Source organism: Chrysoperla carnea, chromosome 5 (assembly GCF_905475395.1).
Source record: "Chrysoperla carnea chromosome 5, inChrCarn1.1, whole genome shotgun sequence".
Taxonomy (NCBI): domain Eukaryota; kingdom Metazoa; phylum Arthropoda; class Insecta; order Neuroptera; family Chrysopidae; genus Chrysoperla; species Chrysoperla carnea.
This window is the reverse complement of record NC_058341.1, coordinates 7,998,655-8,020,398: the sequence shown is the minus strand read 5'-3', so window position 1 is coordinate 8,020,398 and position 21,744 is coordinate 7,998,655. Positions and strand designations below refer to the sequence as shown.

The 21,744-nt window shown below is 29.3% G+C and overlaps 1 protein-coding gene and 1 long non-coding RNA gene across 5 annotated transcripts in view; one reads left to right on the top strand and one right to left on the bottom strand.

Annotated features, from left to right (window-relative positions):
* Window positions 1–4: 4 nt before the first annotated feature.
* Window positions 5–4,103, top strand: LOC123300316. The gene is made up of 3 exons (XR_006535380.1): window positions 5–744; window positions 1,296–1,298; window positions 4,091–4,103. It is a non-coding gene; the product is annotated as an uncharacterized LOC123300316 (long non-coding RNA).
* Window positions 4,104–12,590: 8,487 nt separating this feature from the next.
* Window positions 12,591–21,744, bottom strand: part of LOC123301651 (serine/threonine-protein kinase SIK3) — a 46,074-nt gene continuing 36,920 nt past the window's right edge. Inside the window, exons 9-14 of one of the 4 annotated variants that reach the window (XM_044884484.1) lie at window positions 21,456–21,726; window positions 20,833–21,020; window positions 19,380–19,661; window positions 17,805–18,464; window positions 16,731–17,132; window positions 12,591–16,299 (exon numbers count right to left, since the gene is read on the bottom strand). In XM_044884484.1, the coding sequence (XP_044740419.1) occupies window positions 15,017–16,299; window positions 16,731–17,132; window positions 17,805–18,464; window positions 19,380–19,661; window positions 20,833–21,020; window positions 21,456–21,726 (3,086 nt within the window). In that variant the 3' untranslated portion in view covers window positions 12,591–15,016. The remainder of the gene's footprint in view (window positions 16,300–16,730; window positions 17,133–17,804; window positions 18,465–19,379; window positions 19,662–20,832; window positions 21,021–21,455; window positions 21,727–21,744) is intronic. The other 3 variants (XM_044884485.1, XM_044884486.1, XM_044884487.1) reach the window with 3 other exon arrangements.

The following is a 21,744-nucleotide window of genomic DNA, read 5'->3' as shown; positions in this document are numbered from 1 at the left end:
AATAAATGTGAGAATAATGATCATTTTCAACAGAGAGTTGATGCATTTATGTTGAAAAAACATAAAAAGAAAACGTTTGGTGAAAAATTAAAAAATTGGACACATTTTTAATTTCAGAAAAAAGTATTATTTTTATTTTTTTAAATCGATCGCATTTTATTTTAGTTTTATTTTCGAATTGCTTTTATTTTTTTAATTGAAAATCATATCCGACAGGTTCAGGGTCAGACGTCTATTATTTCGCTCATTTTTAAACCCCCGGCTATGAAAAGTTTCCTAGTAGAACATCAGCCTTTCAAATTTTTAGCCGATCTTAAATGATTGTTAAATACTACGCCTGATTCTGGACCTACCAATATTCTTGTTGAATTTTTGAAGCCATTCGACTGTTTTCAAGTCTATGATATCGCATTTAAGTGCACTTAGTGTCGATTCCGTACTTCTAAATTTAAATGGACTGATAATAGATATATTTCCAATAATTAATTCGCTATTTTAGAATTGTAGCCCTCTTGTGATATAATTAGATGATGGCAGCTGTAGCTGGCACAATATAAGCAGACCAAAAGCCCGTAAAATCTTCTACTCCAAAACTATTTCACGGGCTTTTGGTCTGTATTTGTTATTTACTTAAAATATTTTTGTTAATCACAAATTTATTAAAAATATCAGGCCTAATGATCCGATGAAATATATATATATTTGTTATTTTCGTCTCAATGTTTACAAAGAATCAATAAGCCGGTAATATTATTATTAGTCCATTTAAAATATTTGAAGTACTCTAATCGGCCCTTTTAACATGATTCCAAAAATTACGAGCATATTATTTTTGATAATTTTTTATGTACATATTTACCTGTGATGAATTTATTATTGTCGTACTTCTTTTAATATGATGTTACAAGAAAAATAACCACAACAGATCGGGATTTCTAGGTTAAAATGTTTAATTTTCTAATCGTTTGTTAATAATTTATCTAATCCCCTCATGTTAATGAAACCAGTGAATTATTTTTTTACGTAATATACGTACGTGTATGTTTAGTTTAGTTTTAGATATTAAATTTTTCAGATCAAATTGAAACTATCGTCTCGAATTTCACCCCTTTTTGTTTGTTTGATCTAAAATTACTTGAAAAGCTTTAATTTATTTTTATATGTTATCACGAATTTGATTTTTTTTAAATAAAATATTATAGATCTAGTAGACTACAAGCCCATGCTAAAATTTTTTGCTTAAAAAGGCTCACCAGAAGGTTTAAACACTATTTCGTCAGTTTTGCGCGATACAGGGAGTACTGGTGAGAATATGAATGTCACATTTCTTGGTGTCTCATCCTTGCATCAGCAAATATGTTCGGCGTTGCTGGATACTAACTCTGCATAAGTATTCAAGGAGAATTACATATTCAAGGAGAATCAAGTAGGGCTTCGGAAATTGACGGGAGTTCAAAAAATTTTTTTAACTTCCGGTACCGAAGTTACCGAATTGATTTCTAAACGGCATTTATGTAATTCGCTTCGAATACTTAAACAGAGTTAGTATTCAATAACTCCGTACATATTTCATGATACAGGGGTGAGTCATCAAGGGATGTGACATTCATATTCTAACCTGTGCTTAAACTTACTTTTACATACAGGAGCATCTTTTTTAACACGATTTCTGATGAGCCATTTCAACCGAAAAATATTAGCGTGCGCTTGTAGTCAATAGAGTCAATCGTTGTATTTGTCAGTTTTCGGTCGTCCTGAAATGATTGTCAAATACAACGTTTGGCCTTTATTATTTTTTTTAATGTGCACACAGAGTGGCCATATTATTTATATTTTTTAAATTTCATTTCATTTTATCGATTCAATCGCGACAATATTTCGATATTGTCGCTACGATTTGTTTTCAAAATTTTTTTTATATGTATAATAAATACGCACAATTAAAATTTACGTAATCAGTGCCCGGCATTTATTATTTATAATAAAATAGTAATTATCCATCATACTAATTAATAATTAAGCTCTTGTGCCTTACCTGTTTAGTATTTATAAGAAAGTATATATTGTGTTTATGAAGAAATGTTCCAAAATTAACGCAAGAAGTTCAAATCAGACGTTAATCTTGGGACACCCTTTATTATTATTATTATTATTATTATAATTATATAAAAGTGATAGAATTTTACTTATTTTGCATAAAAACTTTAATAAAAAAAAAAAACAAGAATCTCTGTTAATTTGTTTTATGAAAATGTACAATATGATTTTTCATGAAAATTTAAAACATTTTTTTTGTTATAAATGAATAAAAATCGTTATATATTTTAAATTTTGTTTTATTTTTTAATTTTCTATCCCAATTTTACTTTCAGAGAATAATTATCAATTAATTATTTAGTAAAGGTAAGTATTAAGTTAATCATTATTAACAAGCAAAGTTAGCTGTGTGGTTATAGCACTTCCCTATGAATCCAAGGTACGATGGTTCATGTCCTGGTAGGGCCAACATTTTTACTTTTATATTAAATGAATTTTTCTTTATGTTAAAAATTTTCCACTCTTTTTATAGTTTAAATTACCTATTTAACCCAACTCTCTTATTTTTTAAATCTTCTATCCCATTTTTCCTTCCAGAAAAAAAATATTAATTTATTAATTATTTAGTAAAGGTAAGTATTAAGTATTAAGTTAATTATACTCTTATTAACAACCCGGGTAGCTGTGTGGTTATAGCAATTGACTTTGAAACCAAGGTACGTTGGTTCGTGTCTTCGTGCAATTTACTTTTGTTACTTTTAGATTAAATGAATTTTTTTTCTTGACGTTAAAAATTTTCCACTCTTTTTATAGTTGAACATGTTTGCCTAGTACAAATGATGAAAAAATTAGTTTTTTTTCGTTCAAAAACTTCAATTTTTTTCACATTTCTACTAGGAGAACATCATGGACGGACGGAATAAGTAGTACCTGATAGCAAGGTAATTGTTGTCACCTCGTAAGTCAGAAAGTTAGTGGTCTGCACACCCTGTTTGGTGAGTGTGACCTCTAGTGGACAGACCAATAACTTTCTGCCAAAATAAAATTTTAGACTTTCGGGGTGAAAACACTTACTCGCCTTTCTCCTTATCAGGAACTACTAATTCCCACTTATGTTCTCCTAGTACAAATGTTGAAAAAATTGAAGATTTTTTCGATATTTTTTGATAAAAAAATGAATATTTAATTTAAAATTAATCAGGACGATGCAAGGTACGAACCGAAGTACTCTTTACTCGCAGGCGAGTGAGGTAGCCACTACTCCACCTGTGACATATTATAATAATCAATAATCTAATACATATACCTTTTACCCACATTTTGTCAATAAACTTATTTTCTTAATAAACCTAGTTTTATTCTTTTGCTTTCTTTACTCATTAAACTTACCCATTTCATGTATTTCTTTTACTCACCTTTTAACTTACCTATACATGAATAATTGTAGTAACATTTTGTTAAAAATGTAGGTTCTATTTTATATTCCTGAAATCGGGATAGAAATTTGGATAAAGATAAAAGGGTAGGTATAATATTGAATAATCAATAATTCAACCAGAAAAATTTATAAAAACGATATTTTATTATAAATATTTTTACATATTTCACCTAAAATAAATATGAATAATTGTTATTTTATGCAGTAACATAAAATATACTTCACTCTCTTACTTATTTGTTATCTCTTTTGGTTCATAATAATTATCTAAAAAAGTGACATTATCTGGGCATAATAAGATATTTAATTAAAAAGTAATCGGCACAATGTTAGATACGAACCGAGGTATTCCCTAACCGAAAGCGACTGAGCTAGCCATTACTCCAATTTTTGACATGTTAAACTTACCAATAATGCAATATATATTCCCTTTACTCGTCAATAAACTTAATAATTATTATAGTCACTATATCCGACCAAAGCGAAGGACACGGAAGCAAGTTAATAATAATGTGCTTTTACTGTGATAAAAAAAAAAATCTATAAATGGACTTGGTAAATGTTATTTTTCATAATTTACACGTTTATGTAGTTAAAAGAATAAAATTTTATAAGAATTGTTAAAAACTATTTCATTGAATGCTACTCAAATACACAAAAAGCAATTATTTAAACATATAATAATATTATAATATAATATATTTTTTTGAATAGGAACTTTTAAAATTTTTAACTATAAATTGAGTTAAAATGTTAGTTTAAGTAATTAGCGACAGATCGCACTACTATTCGAAATTAATGTTAGTTCAACAGGTTTAACATAGATGGTATCATCGTTGAAATTAATAAATAGTTCAACATGTTCACTATAGATGGCATTACCGTCGAAATTAATGTTAGTTCAACAGGTTTATTATAGATGGCCGATGAACACCGTCGGAATTATTGTTAGTTCAGCAGGTTTACCATAGATGGCACTACCATCGAAATTAATAGTTAGTTCAGTATGTTTACACCATAGATGACACTACCATCGAAATTAATCGTTAATTCAATATAATTACCATAGATGGCACGTAGATGTATTTTTTTTTGAAATCATTTAAATATTTTGACTGAAATCATTTTTAAAATTACATTATTTTTTTATGTTTTCCTTGCCACAAATTATTAAATTGATTCTTACCTATCTTTCTTTTTAAATAAATACTTGATTTGCCAGCTAATGCCGGTAAAATTGTTACGCTTTGAAAAACTAATTAATTACACGAAAACTAATCAGTCCTTAATAATAAAATTATATTCCTAAAGCTTCTCACAATTGAAAAAGAATATTTTTAAGTTAAAATAAAACTTAACATTTACATGAATTAAAAAAACAAATTTCTAAACGAGAGTAATAAATATCTATTATTTAATATAATAAATCTTCTTTATCTCAGATAAAATTGTATAAGAAATTGTATCAGGAGAATATGAAAAAAATAAATTTAATTATGTTAAGTTGGTATTGTTTGGTTCTTATGCCGTTGGATTGTCAGCACTGATATTACTAATATACTTTGTCTCTTTTGGTTCAATACAATATCCTATATATCTTACTCATTTATAATTTTATATTAAAGACACACCTCCTATTATTATTATTTTTTATACTTTAATAACCATAGACATGTAAAATCTTCTACGTCTATTAATCACCTGTTTAACATATTCTCCTGATACCAAATTTTAAAATTTTTACTTCAGAAACCTAAAAATTACTTGTAATGTGCTTTGCCTATATGATATTTTTGAATTATTTACACATTTATTTGGTTAAAATAATAAAATTTTATAAGAATTGGTAACAGGAGAATATGAAAAAAATAAATTTAATTATGTTAAGTTGGTATTGTTTGGTTCTTATGCCGTTGGATTGTCAGCACTGATATTACTAATATACTTTGTCTCTTTTTGGTTCAATACAATATGTATATATCTTACTCATTTATAATTTTATATTAAAGACACACCTCCTATTATTATTTTTTTTTTTTTATACTTTAATATCCATAGACATGTAAAATCTTCTACGTCTATTTATCACCTGTTTAACATATTCTCCTAATACCAAATTTTAAAATTTTTACTTTAGAAACCTAAAAATAAACTTGTAAACGTGCTTTGTCGACTGTATGATATATTTGCACACTAACTTCTTAATTAATTAAATAAAATTGATATCATTTGTGTTGTTTTTAAGAGTTTCTACCAATTGAGCTACCGAGTTGTATTTACAATTAATTCACTCGCATCTGTTGATGTCAATTAACTTAATATCTACAGACAAATCCATGCTATAAAATATTAATTTTTAAAAAGTAATCGGGACAATGTTAGATACGAACTGAGGTATTCTGTAACCGAAGGCGACTGAGCTAGCCATTATTCCACTTTTGACATGTTATACTTACCAATAATGCAATATATATTACCTTTTACTGCCTACTTTTCCTATGTCTATGATGTATTGCATGGTACCAATGCTACACCACTTAATTTAATGCGATTGTCCGGTAGTCATTCTTGATCGATGAGTAATTTCCGATGGGAATATGAGGAATCAAAAGATCTCGAAATGTTAAGTGTAAGTCTTTGAATGAAAAATTAAAAAGACAAAATATTTAAAACAACTGTTTAATATGTCGCAATAAAAACACCTCAAACAAAAAAACCAAAACAGATTCCAATAATCCAATACCTAAAATTATAAATGGACTTTGTAAATGTTCCAAAGTAAAAACAACTTGATCCGATATAGTTTCTGGCACATCATTTGCAGGTAACTCACTCAAAAGTGCTTTAAACTCAAAATCAATTAATCCACTTTCATGCATACGAATCAATAGATCGTTCATTATTTCGAAAATTGGTAATCCTTTTCGAAAAACTATCGTAAGTGGAATCGTAAAAATTTTCTTCTCAAGTAAATAAATTTGATTCTCGAATACATTAAAATACAAGGACACCAATTTGGTTTCATCGTGAGGTGATAAACTTGCAATATCTCGAACAAAAGCAGTACGATATATACATGCCCTAATATCTTCGCAGTTTTCGGCACTTTCGACTATTCGATTATAATCTGGTAAATTAAAATCCTTTAGTAACAATTTACTAACATCTGCTAAAGCAAATTTTAAATCTGAGTCAAAAATTTCAGATAAAGTACTCAATTGATGTTCGTGGATTGGAACTGTTAGGACTTTCATCAAAATTGAATTAAACGTGGCCGTTAACACAAAGGTATAAACCAGGAAAAAGAAAACTAAACATCGTACACCTAATTTATCCAAAGAAAAATTGAAAGGTGATGCATTTCCTAAAATTAATGCCCAAATATATAATAAAAGATTACTTGTATTGTCTTTTTTATCAATATTATTGATTCCGATAAAAATGATAACCACTCCGAAAGTAGATCCAATTATTGCATACCATACTTCGGGGGGAAATAAATACGCTAACACTGCACTTTTGGGAACTAACTTCGCTTTAGGTACGATCCAACTCATGTCCAAGAATGCGTATCTCGTTGGTATACAATCAAAATCCTGACAATGTAAATTTTGTAGAACCACTCTCCACATCATGTCAGCCGTATTATTTTGTATTCGTAAAACATTACCAATTATCGTCCCATTTGGTAATTTTCGACCGCCTTGAAACTTTGTAATATTCACATATTCGATATTAATATTTAAATATTTCGTAATTTTTTTCATAAGAAAATGTTCAATCGCCAAATGTTTTCCCCCCTCTGGAATGATTCTGTATGTAAGTAAATTATAATCGGAGTAAAATTTTTTTGGAAATAATTCACTAGTTAAGTCAAGGGAATAATTTTCATCATGATATACTTGACTTAAATCATTGACATTCCATGAGAATGTCTCCAATTCTTTTCCATTAAACACACAAATTATAAATCGATTAATAAAATGTTTTTTAAACAATTTTGAAATATCTAATTTATTTTCAATTTGATTTTCTGTGAAAAATATAAACTTCGCTCTTGGATTCCATGACGTATTATTTATAAAAATATTTAAATCATTTTCTAGTTGTAATAAATTTTCAAAATAAATTACATAATTTTCTGGTCGATGATAATAGTCTTCGGGAATTGACTGAAAAATAATTATTGTACGATTTAATTTTAAATTAACTTTTTGGATGGAAAGTAAATTAACGATTGTTAAATCTTCTGGATTTATTGTTGTTTCCACGATATTTTGAAATTCATTTAAGCTTTCGTTGAAAGCGTCGTTAAAATTTATTACTAATTGATTTTCTGAATATTTGATATAAATTATGATAAGGTAAATTAAATGGAACTTTGTCATTTTTATTAAACGGTTTTAAAAAACATTCCATGAGAATTTTTATTACAACGTTAATGTTCGAAATATTCGATTTTTTATATCGTCAAGAAATACCAGACAACACAGAAAAACTTTGATTTATTTCGGTTATTTATTAGATTGTTAATTGACGCTTTATTAACATTTAAATGCTACAAATAATTTTACAAAGGTTTCGTATTTTTTATACGAAAATTTTTTTTATTTTTCAATTTTTCTTCTATGCTTTTTGGTTAAAAATCTCCCCTCAAATCTTACCAAGAAACTTTCGATAGGAATCTTTAAAACTTTGTAAATAATTTTTTCCCATACATTTTTCTCCTTTTGTTTCTAGATGTAGAAAAATTTCTTCGATCGCCCTCACCTCTTAATATTATTAAATCTAATCTCATTTTCATTTGTGTTTTCCACCAGCGTTGAAAAGCGACGAATAAACAGGAATTTTTTCCTTATCTTCGGATTGTATATTCTTTGAAACGTAGTAACGCGAATTGTGATTGGAGGTCAGTTAAATTTTTGTTACTAATTCGATTACAATAGTTTATAATAATTTCTTGTATAAAAACTTAAATAATAAACAAAAACTTTTTTAATATGATTAAAAGGAAAGAACAATTTTGGTTTATTACAGTGGGTGAGTTTAATTAAATTAACTTCTAACTTTAGTTTATTACTGTAATCGATTCAAGTCAATGAAAATTACTTCGAATAGATGATGTTTTATCACCCAAATGAACGAAAAAAACAAATTTGATCGCTTAAAATTGAGAAGTTCAGCACTTACTTCATGCTTCACATGTCACTATTGCTTAAGAACCTTCTTGCCTCTTCTGAGGTATACTGAAACTACACCCTCCCGTTGGGGTTACAGAGGTATCGGTGTATATTGAAGTCTTCTGTTCTTCAATTACTTCCCCAGTTTTCCCTTGAGGGGTATGTGTATACATCGATACTTTCCTCAAGATTATTTTCTGCTATCAAATAGTCTGTTGGCCCTCAACTCAGGAGACTTGGATCTTGATAGCTTTTCATCTTTCCTATCTCCGCAAATACACTCTTGAGAAATGTGCCACCCAAGTGTTTTCAGATCTAAGATTGCCTTTAGTGCAGCTTATGTTGTATTGTTCTTTATCCATGTGATTCCGAGGGTGTATATTGGGTAACCACAGAGCAAATTTTATCGAATTAAATCAAAAACCAAATATTTTTTTTTAGGAATGTAATGTTTATTTTTATATTGTTATATATATTTCTGTTTGGTATATACATATGTACAAATTATATTAATTAATATTTTTTTTTTTTTTGTATAGTATTAAAAATTGTTTTTTTTCTTAAATGGATACTGCAATATAATTTTTTGTTTTTTTAATTAGAGAATATACATATCTTGAAAAATACACAAAAACTCGTAATAAATGTTCAAATATATATATGCGGTGTTCCAAAATGACCGCATACAAAAAGAAAACCGATACGGAGGATAAAATTTGAAGCAGAAAGTTCCTTTACAATTTTTGGATCCACTTTCTGCTTATAATTGATTCTCTATATCGTTTTGCTCTTCGTAAATGATCATTTTGGGATACCCTGTATAGAATAGGATAAATATAGTTTTTTTTTCTTTTTTTTTCTTTATACAAATATTTTTTTCATAAAAATATTCGACATTTTTTATCATAAAAGTTATGAAATCATCTACATAATAATTATAATTGTTTTATTTACAAATAATAAAAAGAGATAGTCTATATATAACATACTATTTAATAATAAAGGATCGATAACAATCAGTCATTTTTACTATTTTGTGTTTTTCTTCATAATATTTTATAAAATGGAAAGACTTTTCGAAATGCATTTTAATTGTTTTTAATAACGTTCATATATCTCTTTAAAAAAATTTTTGAGTATAATTTGTAGAATTGTTTAAATAATTCATAAAAGTAAAAAGTTATTTACTTTAAAAAAACTAACTATGCAGATAGTTGAGTCTACAAAATCTGAGGAACGAGATCTTTTTACTCACTCGTGTATCCTAGATCCTTGAGGAATATACATCCGAACATCCGAAAGGTGCTCTAGTGAAAACAATAAGAATCATCACCTTATTCATTCATGGAGGTGCCACCGACTGGCGTAAATAGCCGTCATATGAATTCATACAAAAAACACAGAAGTCCATTGTAATTGGCTCAAGACAGAAATTAATTTAGCATTCAAAAATTTTTAAGAATTTAAAGTGAATCAGAGACTTTTCGGTTATTTGAGGGCCATAGGCCATGTATAAGCAGGAAGCTTTAAAAATGAAAATGGCACAAAATACAGAAAATCTTTTAACGCAAGTTTTATGCAAATAAGTTTTTTTTTTCTTAAAAACAATTAAAAATATGAGAAAAATCATTTCCATTTATAAAAACAATTTTTATCATTTTAATATACAAATTTAAAAATTAGAAATTTAAGGCAAATAGTTTTAATTTATTTTTAAAAATTATTTGGTATTATCTAACATTTTTTTTCAAAATTTTTTAATGGTTTTTTTTATAAAAGTTTTACATATAGAAGTTTTGGATTCACTAAGAAGACGAAATTAGAAGAGTTTTCTTTTAAATTTTGGGGAATTATTACAAAAATTATTTTAATATTGTACAAAACTAGGATTTTCGCTTCATGGCTACGGTAAGTAAATTAATATTAAAGAATTAACAAAGAGGAATGTATTTTTTACTATTTACAAAAAAATTTCTTTTATACTGATTTGAGCAAAACATTTGACGCGTTTCGTGTGTGTTTGTGTTACAATTTTTAAAAATTTATTGAAATTTTCACTGAGAATTGAATTCTTGATTTAATTTTATCGAAAATATATTATATACGTCATAAGAAAGGCAAATTTTCCAAGAATGCCTAGTAACTGCGTGCATTTGGGCTTGCTCGCGGATCTCGTGTACCCCTGGGTGCTGCCTTGAGTATAAATAGACAAGTACCCGGCGTACGGAGTACTCCTCGTCTTGATCTGGTGGTTCTGGATGAGACTAGTTAAGAAGTTATAATCATAGACATTTGCATTCCATTTGAGGATGCTCCGAATGTCCTAGATGTAGTTTGGTTGCAAAATTTTGACAAATATATCCAACTTGCTGCTGAGCTATCTTCGAAAGGCTATAAGATCTCAATGGATGCTTTTGTCGTTGGTTTGCTCGAGTTTTGGCTATCCCATAATTATAGGGTTGCTAAGTCTCTGGGAATATCTCCAAAATATTTTGTTCAGGAGCGCTCGTTTCGATAAAACGCACATCCAATGACTATGGTTACAACAAAAAGCAGCTAATAATAAGAAACATTTAATTAAAGGAAAATTTGAGCTTTTTTTTTTAATTATTTGATTTTTCCCGATCGTTGGATCGTCTGCAAAATTTCTTAACTTTAAAAAGTAATACAATCACTCAAATTATGTTTTGCACTAGTCTATATTTTGAATCTAAAAGCTTGCCTATTTTGTTATAAAAAGCTGTCAACTAAAAAGCTTGAAAACTTTTTTCACAACTTGTAAAATAATCATAAATTATATTCTACGAAAATTGTAATTTAAAATTCAAATTTTTCACTCCAAAATTATTAAATAAATTCAAAACTCAGTGCAAAAAATTTCAACAAGCTAAGTTTCACAAGTGAGATTATAAGAATTAGAGAAAATTGCCTTAAAAAATATTTTATTTTTTAAAATTATCATGAAAACATTAGTTATTTTTTTACCTTTATGTTTTCGTAATGTTGTAAAGAATTGAATCGTCGATTTTTGATTCTTCATTCTTGTAGATACCGAAAGCTTCGGCCAATCAAATCTTCAAAAGTATCTACAGTAAAAGGCGAGACTAGTTTCAAGTATATATTTGAAAGTAAATAATCATCAACTCGCCGATTTCAGTATTTACGAAGAATTTGGTGAAGATAAAAGTATCAATTCATGGATTTTAAAACTTAGCTATGGCATTTTAACATGTTTCTAAAATTTTATTTAACTATTTTCAATATTTACAGTTTTATTTTTAATTACACTATACATGGAATGTATTTACGCTGGAATAGACTATGAAAATTTTCATTTAATTTTTAAAAATTGGGTACGGATTTTCAATTTTATGAGAAAATAAGACACACATCCACATTTTTTCATATTAAATGAACTGGCAATTACTTTACAAACTGTCTCAAAAAATCTTCATTTACTGTTTGAGTTTTTGATTATTTGCTCATAAAATTGATAAAATCTTCGATCCTATGACAAGATTGAAGTAACATAATTATTGACAATGTGATTTTAGCTTCTTTTTCTATCAATAATATTGATTCAATATGAACGAAATTAATTTACTATTTAAAAAAAGTCGTATATTTTCATAGAACCTATATACAGTGGACCCGCGATAATCCGACAAACGTTTTGCAAGGTAATGTCGAATTATCGAATTTGTCGGACTATAGAGTACTGCCACAAATCTCCTTGTAATCCGGAACTTTTTGAAAAAGAATGCCTTGTAATCCGACAAATTACATATCAAAGTGATTAAGATTTTCTAATTTCAGCCACGAAGAATTCATGTATTTATAAGAAATCTGCATTGTAATTACCGTTATAGTTATGTCGGACTACAAGGTGTGCCGGATTAGACAGGGGCCGGATTACTGCGGGTGTACTGTATTATTTGAAGAATACACAATGTTTGGTCTAAATTGAAAATAAGAATAACCTAATAATGCCCTTCGTCCATCGCAATATAATTGCGGCGGCGCATTTAAAAAGAACATCAGAAGCTCGCAATAGTTGTAAAATTGCTACTGGAAAAGTTGCAATTTTTTCCAGTAGCGATATTATCGGCTAAACAAAACCGCTGTTGCGGATTTTGTTGGAGAACAGTACTTTATCAAGGAACAACTTTTGACACAGAAAATACGAATTTTTAAAGATACGGGATTTCTTATTTAAATTTTCTTACTAAAAGTTGAATTTATAATAAGGGCTTACGACATTATTTCAAATTTGATGCATTAGTGAAACACCGGATTCTTTTTTTGATATATAAGTTCTATAATTTGTTGTGGTTAGATAATACAAACGACGATTTACGGTAACGTTACTCTCAAAGTGTTTACAGAAAGTGTAATAGCCTAAATCGCCTTTTGTATAAGCTAACTATGGCCATTGTTTCGTCAAAATTCTGTCACAATGAACTTTTTTATATAATACAAAACATAAATATTTTCGATGTGGATAAATGGGCCTATCCACTATTTATAAATTATAACACCTAAAAAAAATAGGTTCAACTTTCAAGTTAACAACATAAGGATAAAATTCCTTAATTTGGAAGTAAAATAGTTTACCACGTACTATACTCAGTCATTTCAAAGTGAACAGACGCATAAACGGACGTCTGAATGAGAAACGATTTTGAAATAATAACAAAAAACAAATAATTTTTAGTTACGGGTTTGTAAAAACATTGATTTAAATTTTTAACGATAGAAGATATTTAGTGTGCGCTTATGTTTTAATATAAAATCGATCCTTTGATGTAATTATAAATGCAATTTTACTAAGGGATCAAATAGAACGAAATATTTACTTCGAATCAGGACTCGTGATCATGACGCTATTATTGTGAGTGGCGTCAAAATCACAATCCTGACACTTTTTTCGATCTAAAAACACATTCATACAATTTTTTTTTATGTAGACACATTGAATATAATTAAAACGTACTTCGCTCTAAATCTTTCTGCCACTTAGTTCTTTTGATAAAAACTTTCTAGGGTACTTTCTATGAAAAGAAATTAAATGCTCGAAAAAACGTCTCACGATTATAACAAAATAGTTATTAGATTTTTATCATAAGTAATCAATTAATGATATTCTGTTAATTAATTTTTCTGTTAATTTTCTGTTGAAAATCTCCTAACAGTTTGATTCAAGTTAATATTCAAATATAACAAGTTATTGAAGGCGTTAAAAAAGGTGTAATTCAGGAACCGTGCGTACGAGAGAGGGTGTTACATTTTAATCAGGGGGTGTGGTCATTTATGAAACGCATTTCCACTGACGAAATGACATTTGTTGACATTTATTGATTTTAATATGATAAGAATATCAAATAAAACAAGAATCCGCGAGTTCAAAATTTTTATTTCCACATATCCATGCCTATTTTGAGCTCGGTAAATTCTTTGAATTTGTCTTTAAGTCGAGTATTTCAAACAGAAAACCAGGCTGACGAGGAACAGGCCGATGCTGCGAAACATTTTGATTGAAAGAAGAGGTATCGCTGGAGAATAGTTCAGAAATTTATCCAAATTTTGAGCGAAATCTTGAGATGAATACGACATTTTCATTCGAAATGTGAGAAAACAAATTTCATTTAGGTTAAAAAAAAGCACTTGGATGTTATCTTCGAGGCTTTGTAAGACGGGGGCTCGGAAATTAAACCTCGATCTTGCTTAAAAAATGATTTGGGTAAGAAGACTCTTAAGAAACCCAATTTAAGATGAAAACAAGAGTCTAGAGGAACTCAGTACAGTGATGATTCGATTGTGCTAGGAGCAAAAAGCGTAGTATATCAGAATTGCGAAAAAATAATTTTCATTTGAGCTTGATTAGATGTATAAACCTATTAGTCCGCGGGACAGCATCCTTTTTTGTTAAATGATCAAAACATACTTGAAACTTCACGAGTAGTTTGCTTTTGGCAAATCTACCAAACTTTATTTTTAAAATGCAGCACTTTCGAATAAAAATCGTAGAGAGAAAATTTGGTAGACTCGCTGAAAGGAAGCCACTCACGAAGTACTCATTTAACAAAAATAGTTCTGTCTCGTGGACTATATTTTTAGAAAATTGAAATAAAAGACAGACTGTAGTTAATTAAATTATATCAAAAAATTTAAGACAGACCTATAGTTGTGGAACCAACCTTAATACACTGTTTCATACGAAGGATTTTCTCTTTTCTCGTCATGGAGAAAAAAAATACATAAATTGATTAAAAAATTACACTAACTCCTTCTCTGATGTAATAATCCATAAAAATTTTCTGTTAAATAAATAAAAAATTTGTCACAAAACTTACAATTACTATCATGAGACAGTCATACACGATATTAATTGTTGACACAATTGATTATAAATTAAATGATCACCCGATATACGACGCATCTTTAAACCTTTTGACTCTTGTATTTTATCTTCACACACTTTTAACTCAATCTGAATACCACCTTCATATTCAATAACGCCACTATTCACATTATTATCGTTACTTAAAACAAAACATTTTGGTGGTACCTGTGTATTGATTGTTTCTTTAACAATCTCCAGGATATCCGTTGATTCTAAATGGGCACAACCTTTTGATAAAGTTAACTCATATAAATCATTTGTTTTAAAATTATCTAAATTATATATTGCACTATGATCACTATTTATTAATGAAAATTTTATTGGAGGTGTTGTTTTTTGACCACCACTTCCACCATTATCATCAGCCCCTATCACGCTTTGATTATTTTCATTATTAAAATTATTATAAATTTGCATATTTTCAAAGTTTTTTGAAAAATGTTTATTTACATCTTCGAGAAACCCCTGATGATGTTTTACAGATTGTGAACTACTTGTTTCTGGATTCGATAAAGGACTGTAATGACTTAAACTATCGTTTGATAAACTATCCTCGGAATAACATGAAGATTTATCGCTATTCCGTCGAACGTATTTAAATTGATCATCCATTTGAGTATTCTCATTATCACTTCCATTCCCATCTAGCGGTTTATTATATGTACTAAAAAACTCTGATTGATTTGTTTCTGAGCTCATTTTACGTCCTGTACCTTTCGTAATACTAGGGCTATTTTCGATTGGTTCCGAAATTATAAATTGGGGTAATCGTGTAACGTTTTGATTCTCTAAACTGTCCATACTATCTTCTGACGTATCACTGGATGCAACCAGGGTGATTTCACTACCCAGGACATCGGTTACGGATATTTGTGGATGGCCAGGCACACTGGATGTGTTTGTAGATGAATTTATTTGATTTGGATTCATTACATGTTGATATGTGTGATTAATTTGTTCCTCTTTGATCATGTCGAGTCCAGGACTTCCTGGATTCGATATTGGTGAATTTGTTAAACTACGATGATTATGGATTAGCATGTGATGGGGATGAATATTTGGTGTTTGTGTTCCAAACATCATTGGTGCGTTGAATGGTAAGTGAGTCAGTTGCTGTTGTTGTTGATAAGATCCCGTTGTATCCATGGAGTTGTCTTCGAGATTTGTGTAATCTTTTTGTAAGTGTGGTGAAGGTGTACCCAATGTTATGGAACCACCAGCTGTGTTTAAACCACTTATTCCTGTAAATAAATTAAAAAATGTTATACTTCTCCATTTTGGGTTTGTTTGATATGTAGGTAACTATAGAGTTAAAAATTCAGAGTTAATTTATCATATTTTCCCCTGATTTTTTATAAATTCTTGCAAAATCGAAACATTTTCGACGGCAACTCGATGGTTACTCATCTACTCTTCAGATGGACTCGATTTTTATGTTTTTTGGATCCTTTTTATCCGCCTGCACGACAGAAAAGTGTGGTAGAAAGTATCTTACTGAGCGATTAGGATTAAATTAAAACTATTTTCGTTTTATCGGCCATTTTTAAAATGAAGGCCTTTGATATTTTGCTCTATTGGATTGGCTATTGGTTTTAGCTAATTGAATTATTAAATTATTAGTTTACGACGAAAAATATTAAATTTTCTATGAAATAAACATAGAAAAACAAACCTTGTGTAATGGATGATACATTCAATTGTGGACTTTGTCCTAAAGTTGTATTTCCACCACATAAAACAGGTGATGTATGTCCACCAGAATTAACACCACTGCCTCCACCATTTACACCTCCTGAACTCGTATTATACAAGCCCAAATTTAATGGTGACATGCCCAAATTTTGATGGTGTATTGGTGAATTCAATGTACTCGTATTTGCACTATTTAAAAATGGTGAAACATTGCCGGAATTCATTGGACTATTATTTGAGCTGTAACATGCACGTTTTGTTTGATATTGTAAATTATTTTCTGGTACACTGAATATGTTATCATTAATGCCATTGTTCCCACTATTGTGCTGTGAACCATGTTCGCTGATCGTATGATGACCACTGTGATGTAATGGTGACCCTAAATAAATTAAATTTGAGGTTATATTCAAGGATTATTATTTTTTTAGGTTGTCCAACTTTTAAAATAATTAAACTAAATACAAAGTCCCACCCTATTATAATACCCGATTGTTTTGACATTCAAAACACAAGAACATCGCAACTGACCCCTTTAAAAATTACCCAGAATCTAAGTAGCCAATAAAATCTTGAATTCTAGTTATAACCGAATCCCCAGATAATTAATTTCTAGAAAAAAACATTTTTTTCTAACTAACGAAGAGTTTCTATGTTTATGAATCTAAGTTTTTGGTCTTCCTTAAACGGTGTTGCAACCGTCACTGAATAAATCACCGTGTTTTAATCATGATCTCGGAAACGATCAGGTTGGTATTCCCAAAAGAAACTTCCTAAATACCTACTTAATTCATATACAATATTTCAACCTTCTAACATAATAAAGTCGAAAAAACATGAGGCAAGGTGTTGATACTGTTAAAAGAGGCATTCTCAATAAACTTAGAATTATACAAAGCCTTAAAAACTGAGAAAAAAATGATTTAATAGGGATTACGATACTAATTTTTGTAAGAAAACATTTTTCGCATAAAATTGAGAGATTCTACTCTCCACAAAAAGCTTCCATTTAGTCCTATAAGATAAAATATAAAGCAAATATTTTAAGACTTACCAGGCATTGAAGTGCTTGCCATAAATGGTGACGAATGTGTATAATATGGTGATCCAAGTAATGATGTATTTTGCCCAAAAATAGGTGATGGATTCTGTGATTGAACACCGGTTAACGATTGTAAATTATATGTTTGCGATCCAGAATGTGCTAATTGCATATTATTTGCTGATACAGAATTAGTAGGTGGAGGATTAATGCCACTAAATTGTTGTGTATAATTGCCTAATAATTGTGGTGAATTTGTACCCACACTTACGACACCCACCCCAACAACATGATTTGGTGAATATTGCTGTGGCATTGCGGCCGTCGATGGTACTGACGAATATGATTTGGAATTGATAAAATGACTAGGACTACATGAAGATATCTTATTATTCGGTGTTAAGGTACAATTATGAAGTGACTCCGTGGTTATTACTCCCGTGCTACTGCTATTTGTTATACTATTATTATTGTTATTTGGATTTAATAATGGCGGACTAGGTGTTATTGTGATTCTATGATTGTTGATTTGACGATCACGATCGATATTACGTTGTAATCGTTGATACTCTTGTTGTAATGTTGGTGTGCGACATGAATCTGGTGAGTGTGCTGAACCTTCACTAGCACGTCGTACTGGTGAATAACGTTCAAGTGATTTTGTTTCACGACCTAAAATATTCGATTTTTTTAAATCAATTATTTTATTTGTTTTTGAAACTGGTAGGCATCATTAATTATAAAATAAAAGGAGATAACTTGATTCATCGTTTTGATATTTTGTGAAATATGTAATCGTAATGTTCGTTAAAATTGAAATGAAATGTTTAAGGTTTTCGTAATAAAATCGTCTACACTAAAACTATTTAACATTTAACAATTTTACAAACATCAAATTTTCTAAGAAACTATTAAAAAATACACACATCAACTATTAAGTTGTACACTTACCTCGAAAATTTGTGTGTGTGTCCTTATTTTGTAGATCTTTTTCTTTAAAGCTATTTAAATTTAATATATTTTTCATTGAGTGCACGAAAAAAAAAAGTGTGAAAATCCCTTTTTTTAAAATGTTAAATTATAAATAATATTCACAAATTGATCAATTACATATGACGTCAAGTTAAATCGATCGAAAAGATGGTTTCAGTTTTTCGCCGTATGTAATTGATAGGAAAAACGAATTAATTAAAAACTATATTTATAAAAAGCAAGATAAAACACAAAAATATCAATTAGGAAAGAAATAAAAAGAAAACTTGAAGCAAAAATAATAAAAGAAAAACCAGCTGCTTCAGTAATGCATAAAGTAAGTTTACTTAGCCTTTTTTAAGTTGATTATGGCTTTATTTTGGTCAAATATAAATGAAATACACGCCAGATTATTGTTCTGTACCAATTTAAAGCTAAAGAAATCAAGGTGCTAAGCTTGGCTAAGAAATATGATTTCCCAGCAATTTTTGTTTTAGTGTACAGTCTGATAATGGTAAAAACCGGTAATATTATCATTCCGTCGATAAAACCGCGTACCTATATTTTTAGGTCTTACATGTAAAAATGTTGTGAAATGATTTTTGTAAAACAAACCTTGAAATTCTTGTACAGTCGGTAAAGCTTGTGCAGTTTTAGCATGACGTAGTGAGTGCTTGCGAGTAGGACCCCCAGAAGTAGGGTGATGATATTGTTTGTACAATGTACGGCTACCACTTAATACATTTGATGCCACTGTCATTGGACCAGTATAATGTCCTTGTCCAGTTACCATTGGTGGTGATGTTGTTGGTGTTTGAACAAATGTTGTACTATTACACATTGAATCGCCACGATTCATTCGAGCCTCAATTTCGCGTACTATTTCTGGGTTGATTACTGAACAACGAATATACACAAACAAACAACAAATTCATGCAGCAACAACAAATTTTACAAATAAAGTTTAAAATTTATCAAATAAAAAATAAATAATAAATGGCATGAAATAATATTTCAAATTAATGAATTTTTTTATTTATTAAATTCGTTTGCTACTAATTTCATGTGGATTTTTGTGGGTCGATGTGAATCATAATTCAATGACTTTTATATCTTGAATGAATTATGTCCAAAATGTATCGAAATATTCAAGAATTTACTTCGATTTCTTTGCATTCCACGAGGCAGCGTTTTATGACACAGAAAATTTCCTATAATTTGGTTTCGTTCGATGGTCAATCGTATTTTATTTAGGCTTGTCTGTCAACTTGTCAGCCTATCGTTATTTTTCCACTTGAAAAAGATCACGAATATTTGGAATCGATCAAATAATTTCAGAATTTGTCTCAAATGTCATCTAACTGAATTAAAAGTGAATTCTAGAATATTTCGAATTAGTTATTGACATAAATGTTGAATTTGTTAATATAATCGTAGCATAATGATTTAATGAAACCCCCTGTAGAAATTTTATTATAATATGGAACCACGGTGTCATCGTCTTGGAAAATTGTACACATAGGCGAGCTGGTTAACCTGTTTTTCCAAAATGAAAATGATTTTAATGAAACCTAGTCATAATGGCATACTACTCAATCCAGGAGATGATGATTTTGTCAGTTGTTAATTTTTTTTGCAAATTAGGTGAAAATTTCTAAAGTTCTCTTTAATAGAACGATGTGTACTATTTTCACAAGACGAATACATATTTCCCCTCATAATGAATAAATCGTTTATTTTAAAATTTTTGAAGACCAATAATGAAAGCATGTAGCGTTTTGACCTAGTGCTTCATGGAGAAAATGGAAAAGTGCGATAAAAAAAAATTATTGTATTATTTTAAAAAAATAACAACAACAAAATGTACATTAAAAATTAAATTAAAAGAAAAAAAAACCCAAAAAATTACAACAAAGCGGTTATTTTAACACAACTTACCTTTCCAATATTCCCCCTCACATTTTGAACTTGAGCTTTGTTAATTTTTGATATAATATATTTTTTTTTAAATATTTATAAAACAATAAATGTAACACTAAGTATTTAATAAAAACGGCGTCGAACATACCTGGTGGTTTTTCTTTAACAGTCAATAATCCAGTTCGACGAGTTCGTATACCACTCGATGAACTGGACGAACTATTAGCGGATCCACTCGATACACCACCACTTTGAGATTGATTTTGTTGTATCGAATGAACTTCTTCTGTAGATGCTACTGTATGACGTTTTGAATTGCCACGACTTTGCATATATCTAGAAGATATGCTGATATTTGTTAAAAATTCAAATTAGAACACATCTGTTTCGGAGTAAAAACGATTTACAGTCAAAACAAGTTGTAACGACATTGAAAGGATCTAAAACTATTGTCGTTACATCCGACAGTCATCCTAAACGATATGTACTTATATTTCCCTAGAATTATCTCCTGAGAGAAATGTTACTAAGAGCTAATTTGGTGACTTAAATTAAAGTCATCCTTCTGAAGAAAAATGACTGAATGATTTTGTGATTAATATATTTCTCTGTACCTCCCCTCAGCAAATCCCGCCCCGTGCTCGTGCGCACGGGGGAGGGGTTTAGGACAGATATTTTTTAAAAATTTAGAGATATTTTTTAAACTGTCATTTAATTTTTACTGTGCATAATTTAAGGTTAATTTTTTTTCAAATTTCCAAAAATTATTACCTCGCAACTGCATTATTATCAGCTAACTCTTCTAACGTATGTGATGAATTTAAATCCGTTTCATTTCCATGCATCTGTTGTAAATTATAACCACCCATATTTGCCGTTTGGCATAAATATTGGCCAGCATTTTGTTGTACGAAATTTTGTGGTAATTCCCGTGATCCTTGATTAGACCAAGACATAGCCGCCGCAGTAGCACTATCATTATTACGATAAAAGAATTGTAAATTTGCACTACCATCGGATGCTCGTCGACCAAGACCCCCTACTAAAACAAAATCAAAAT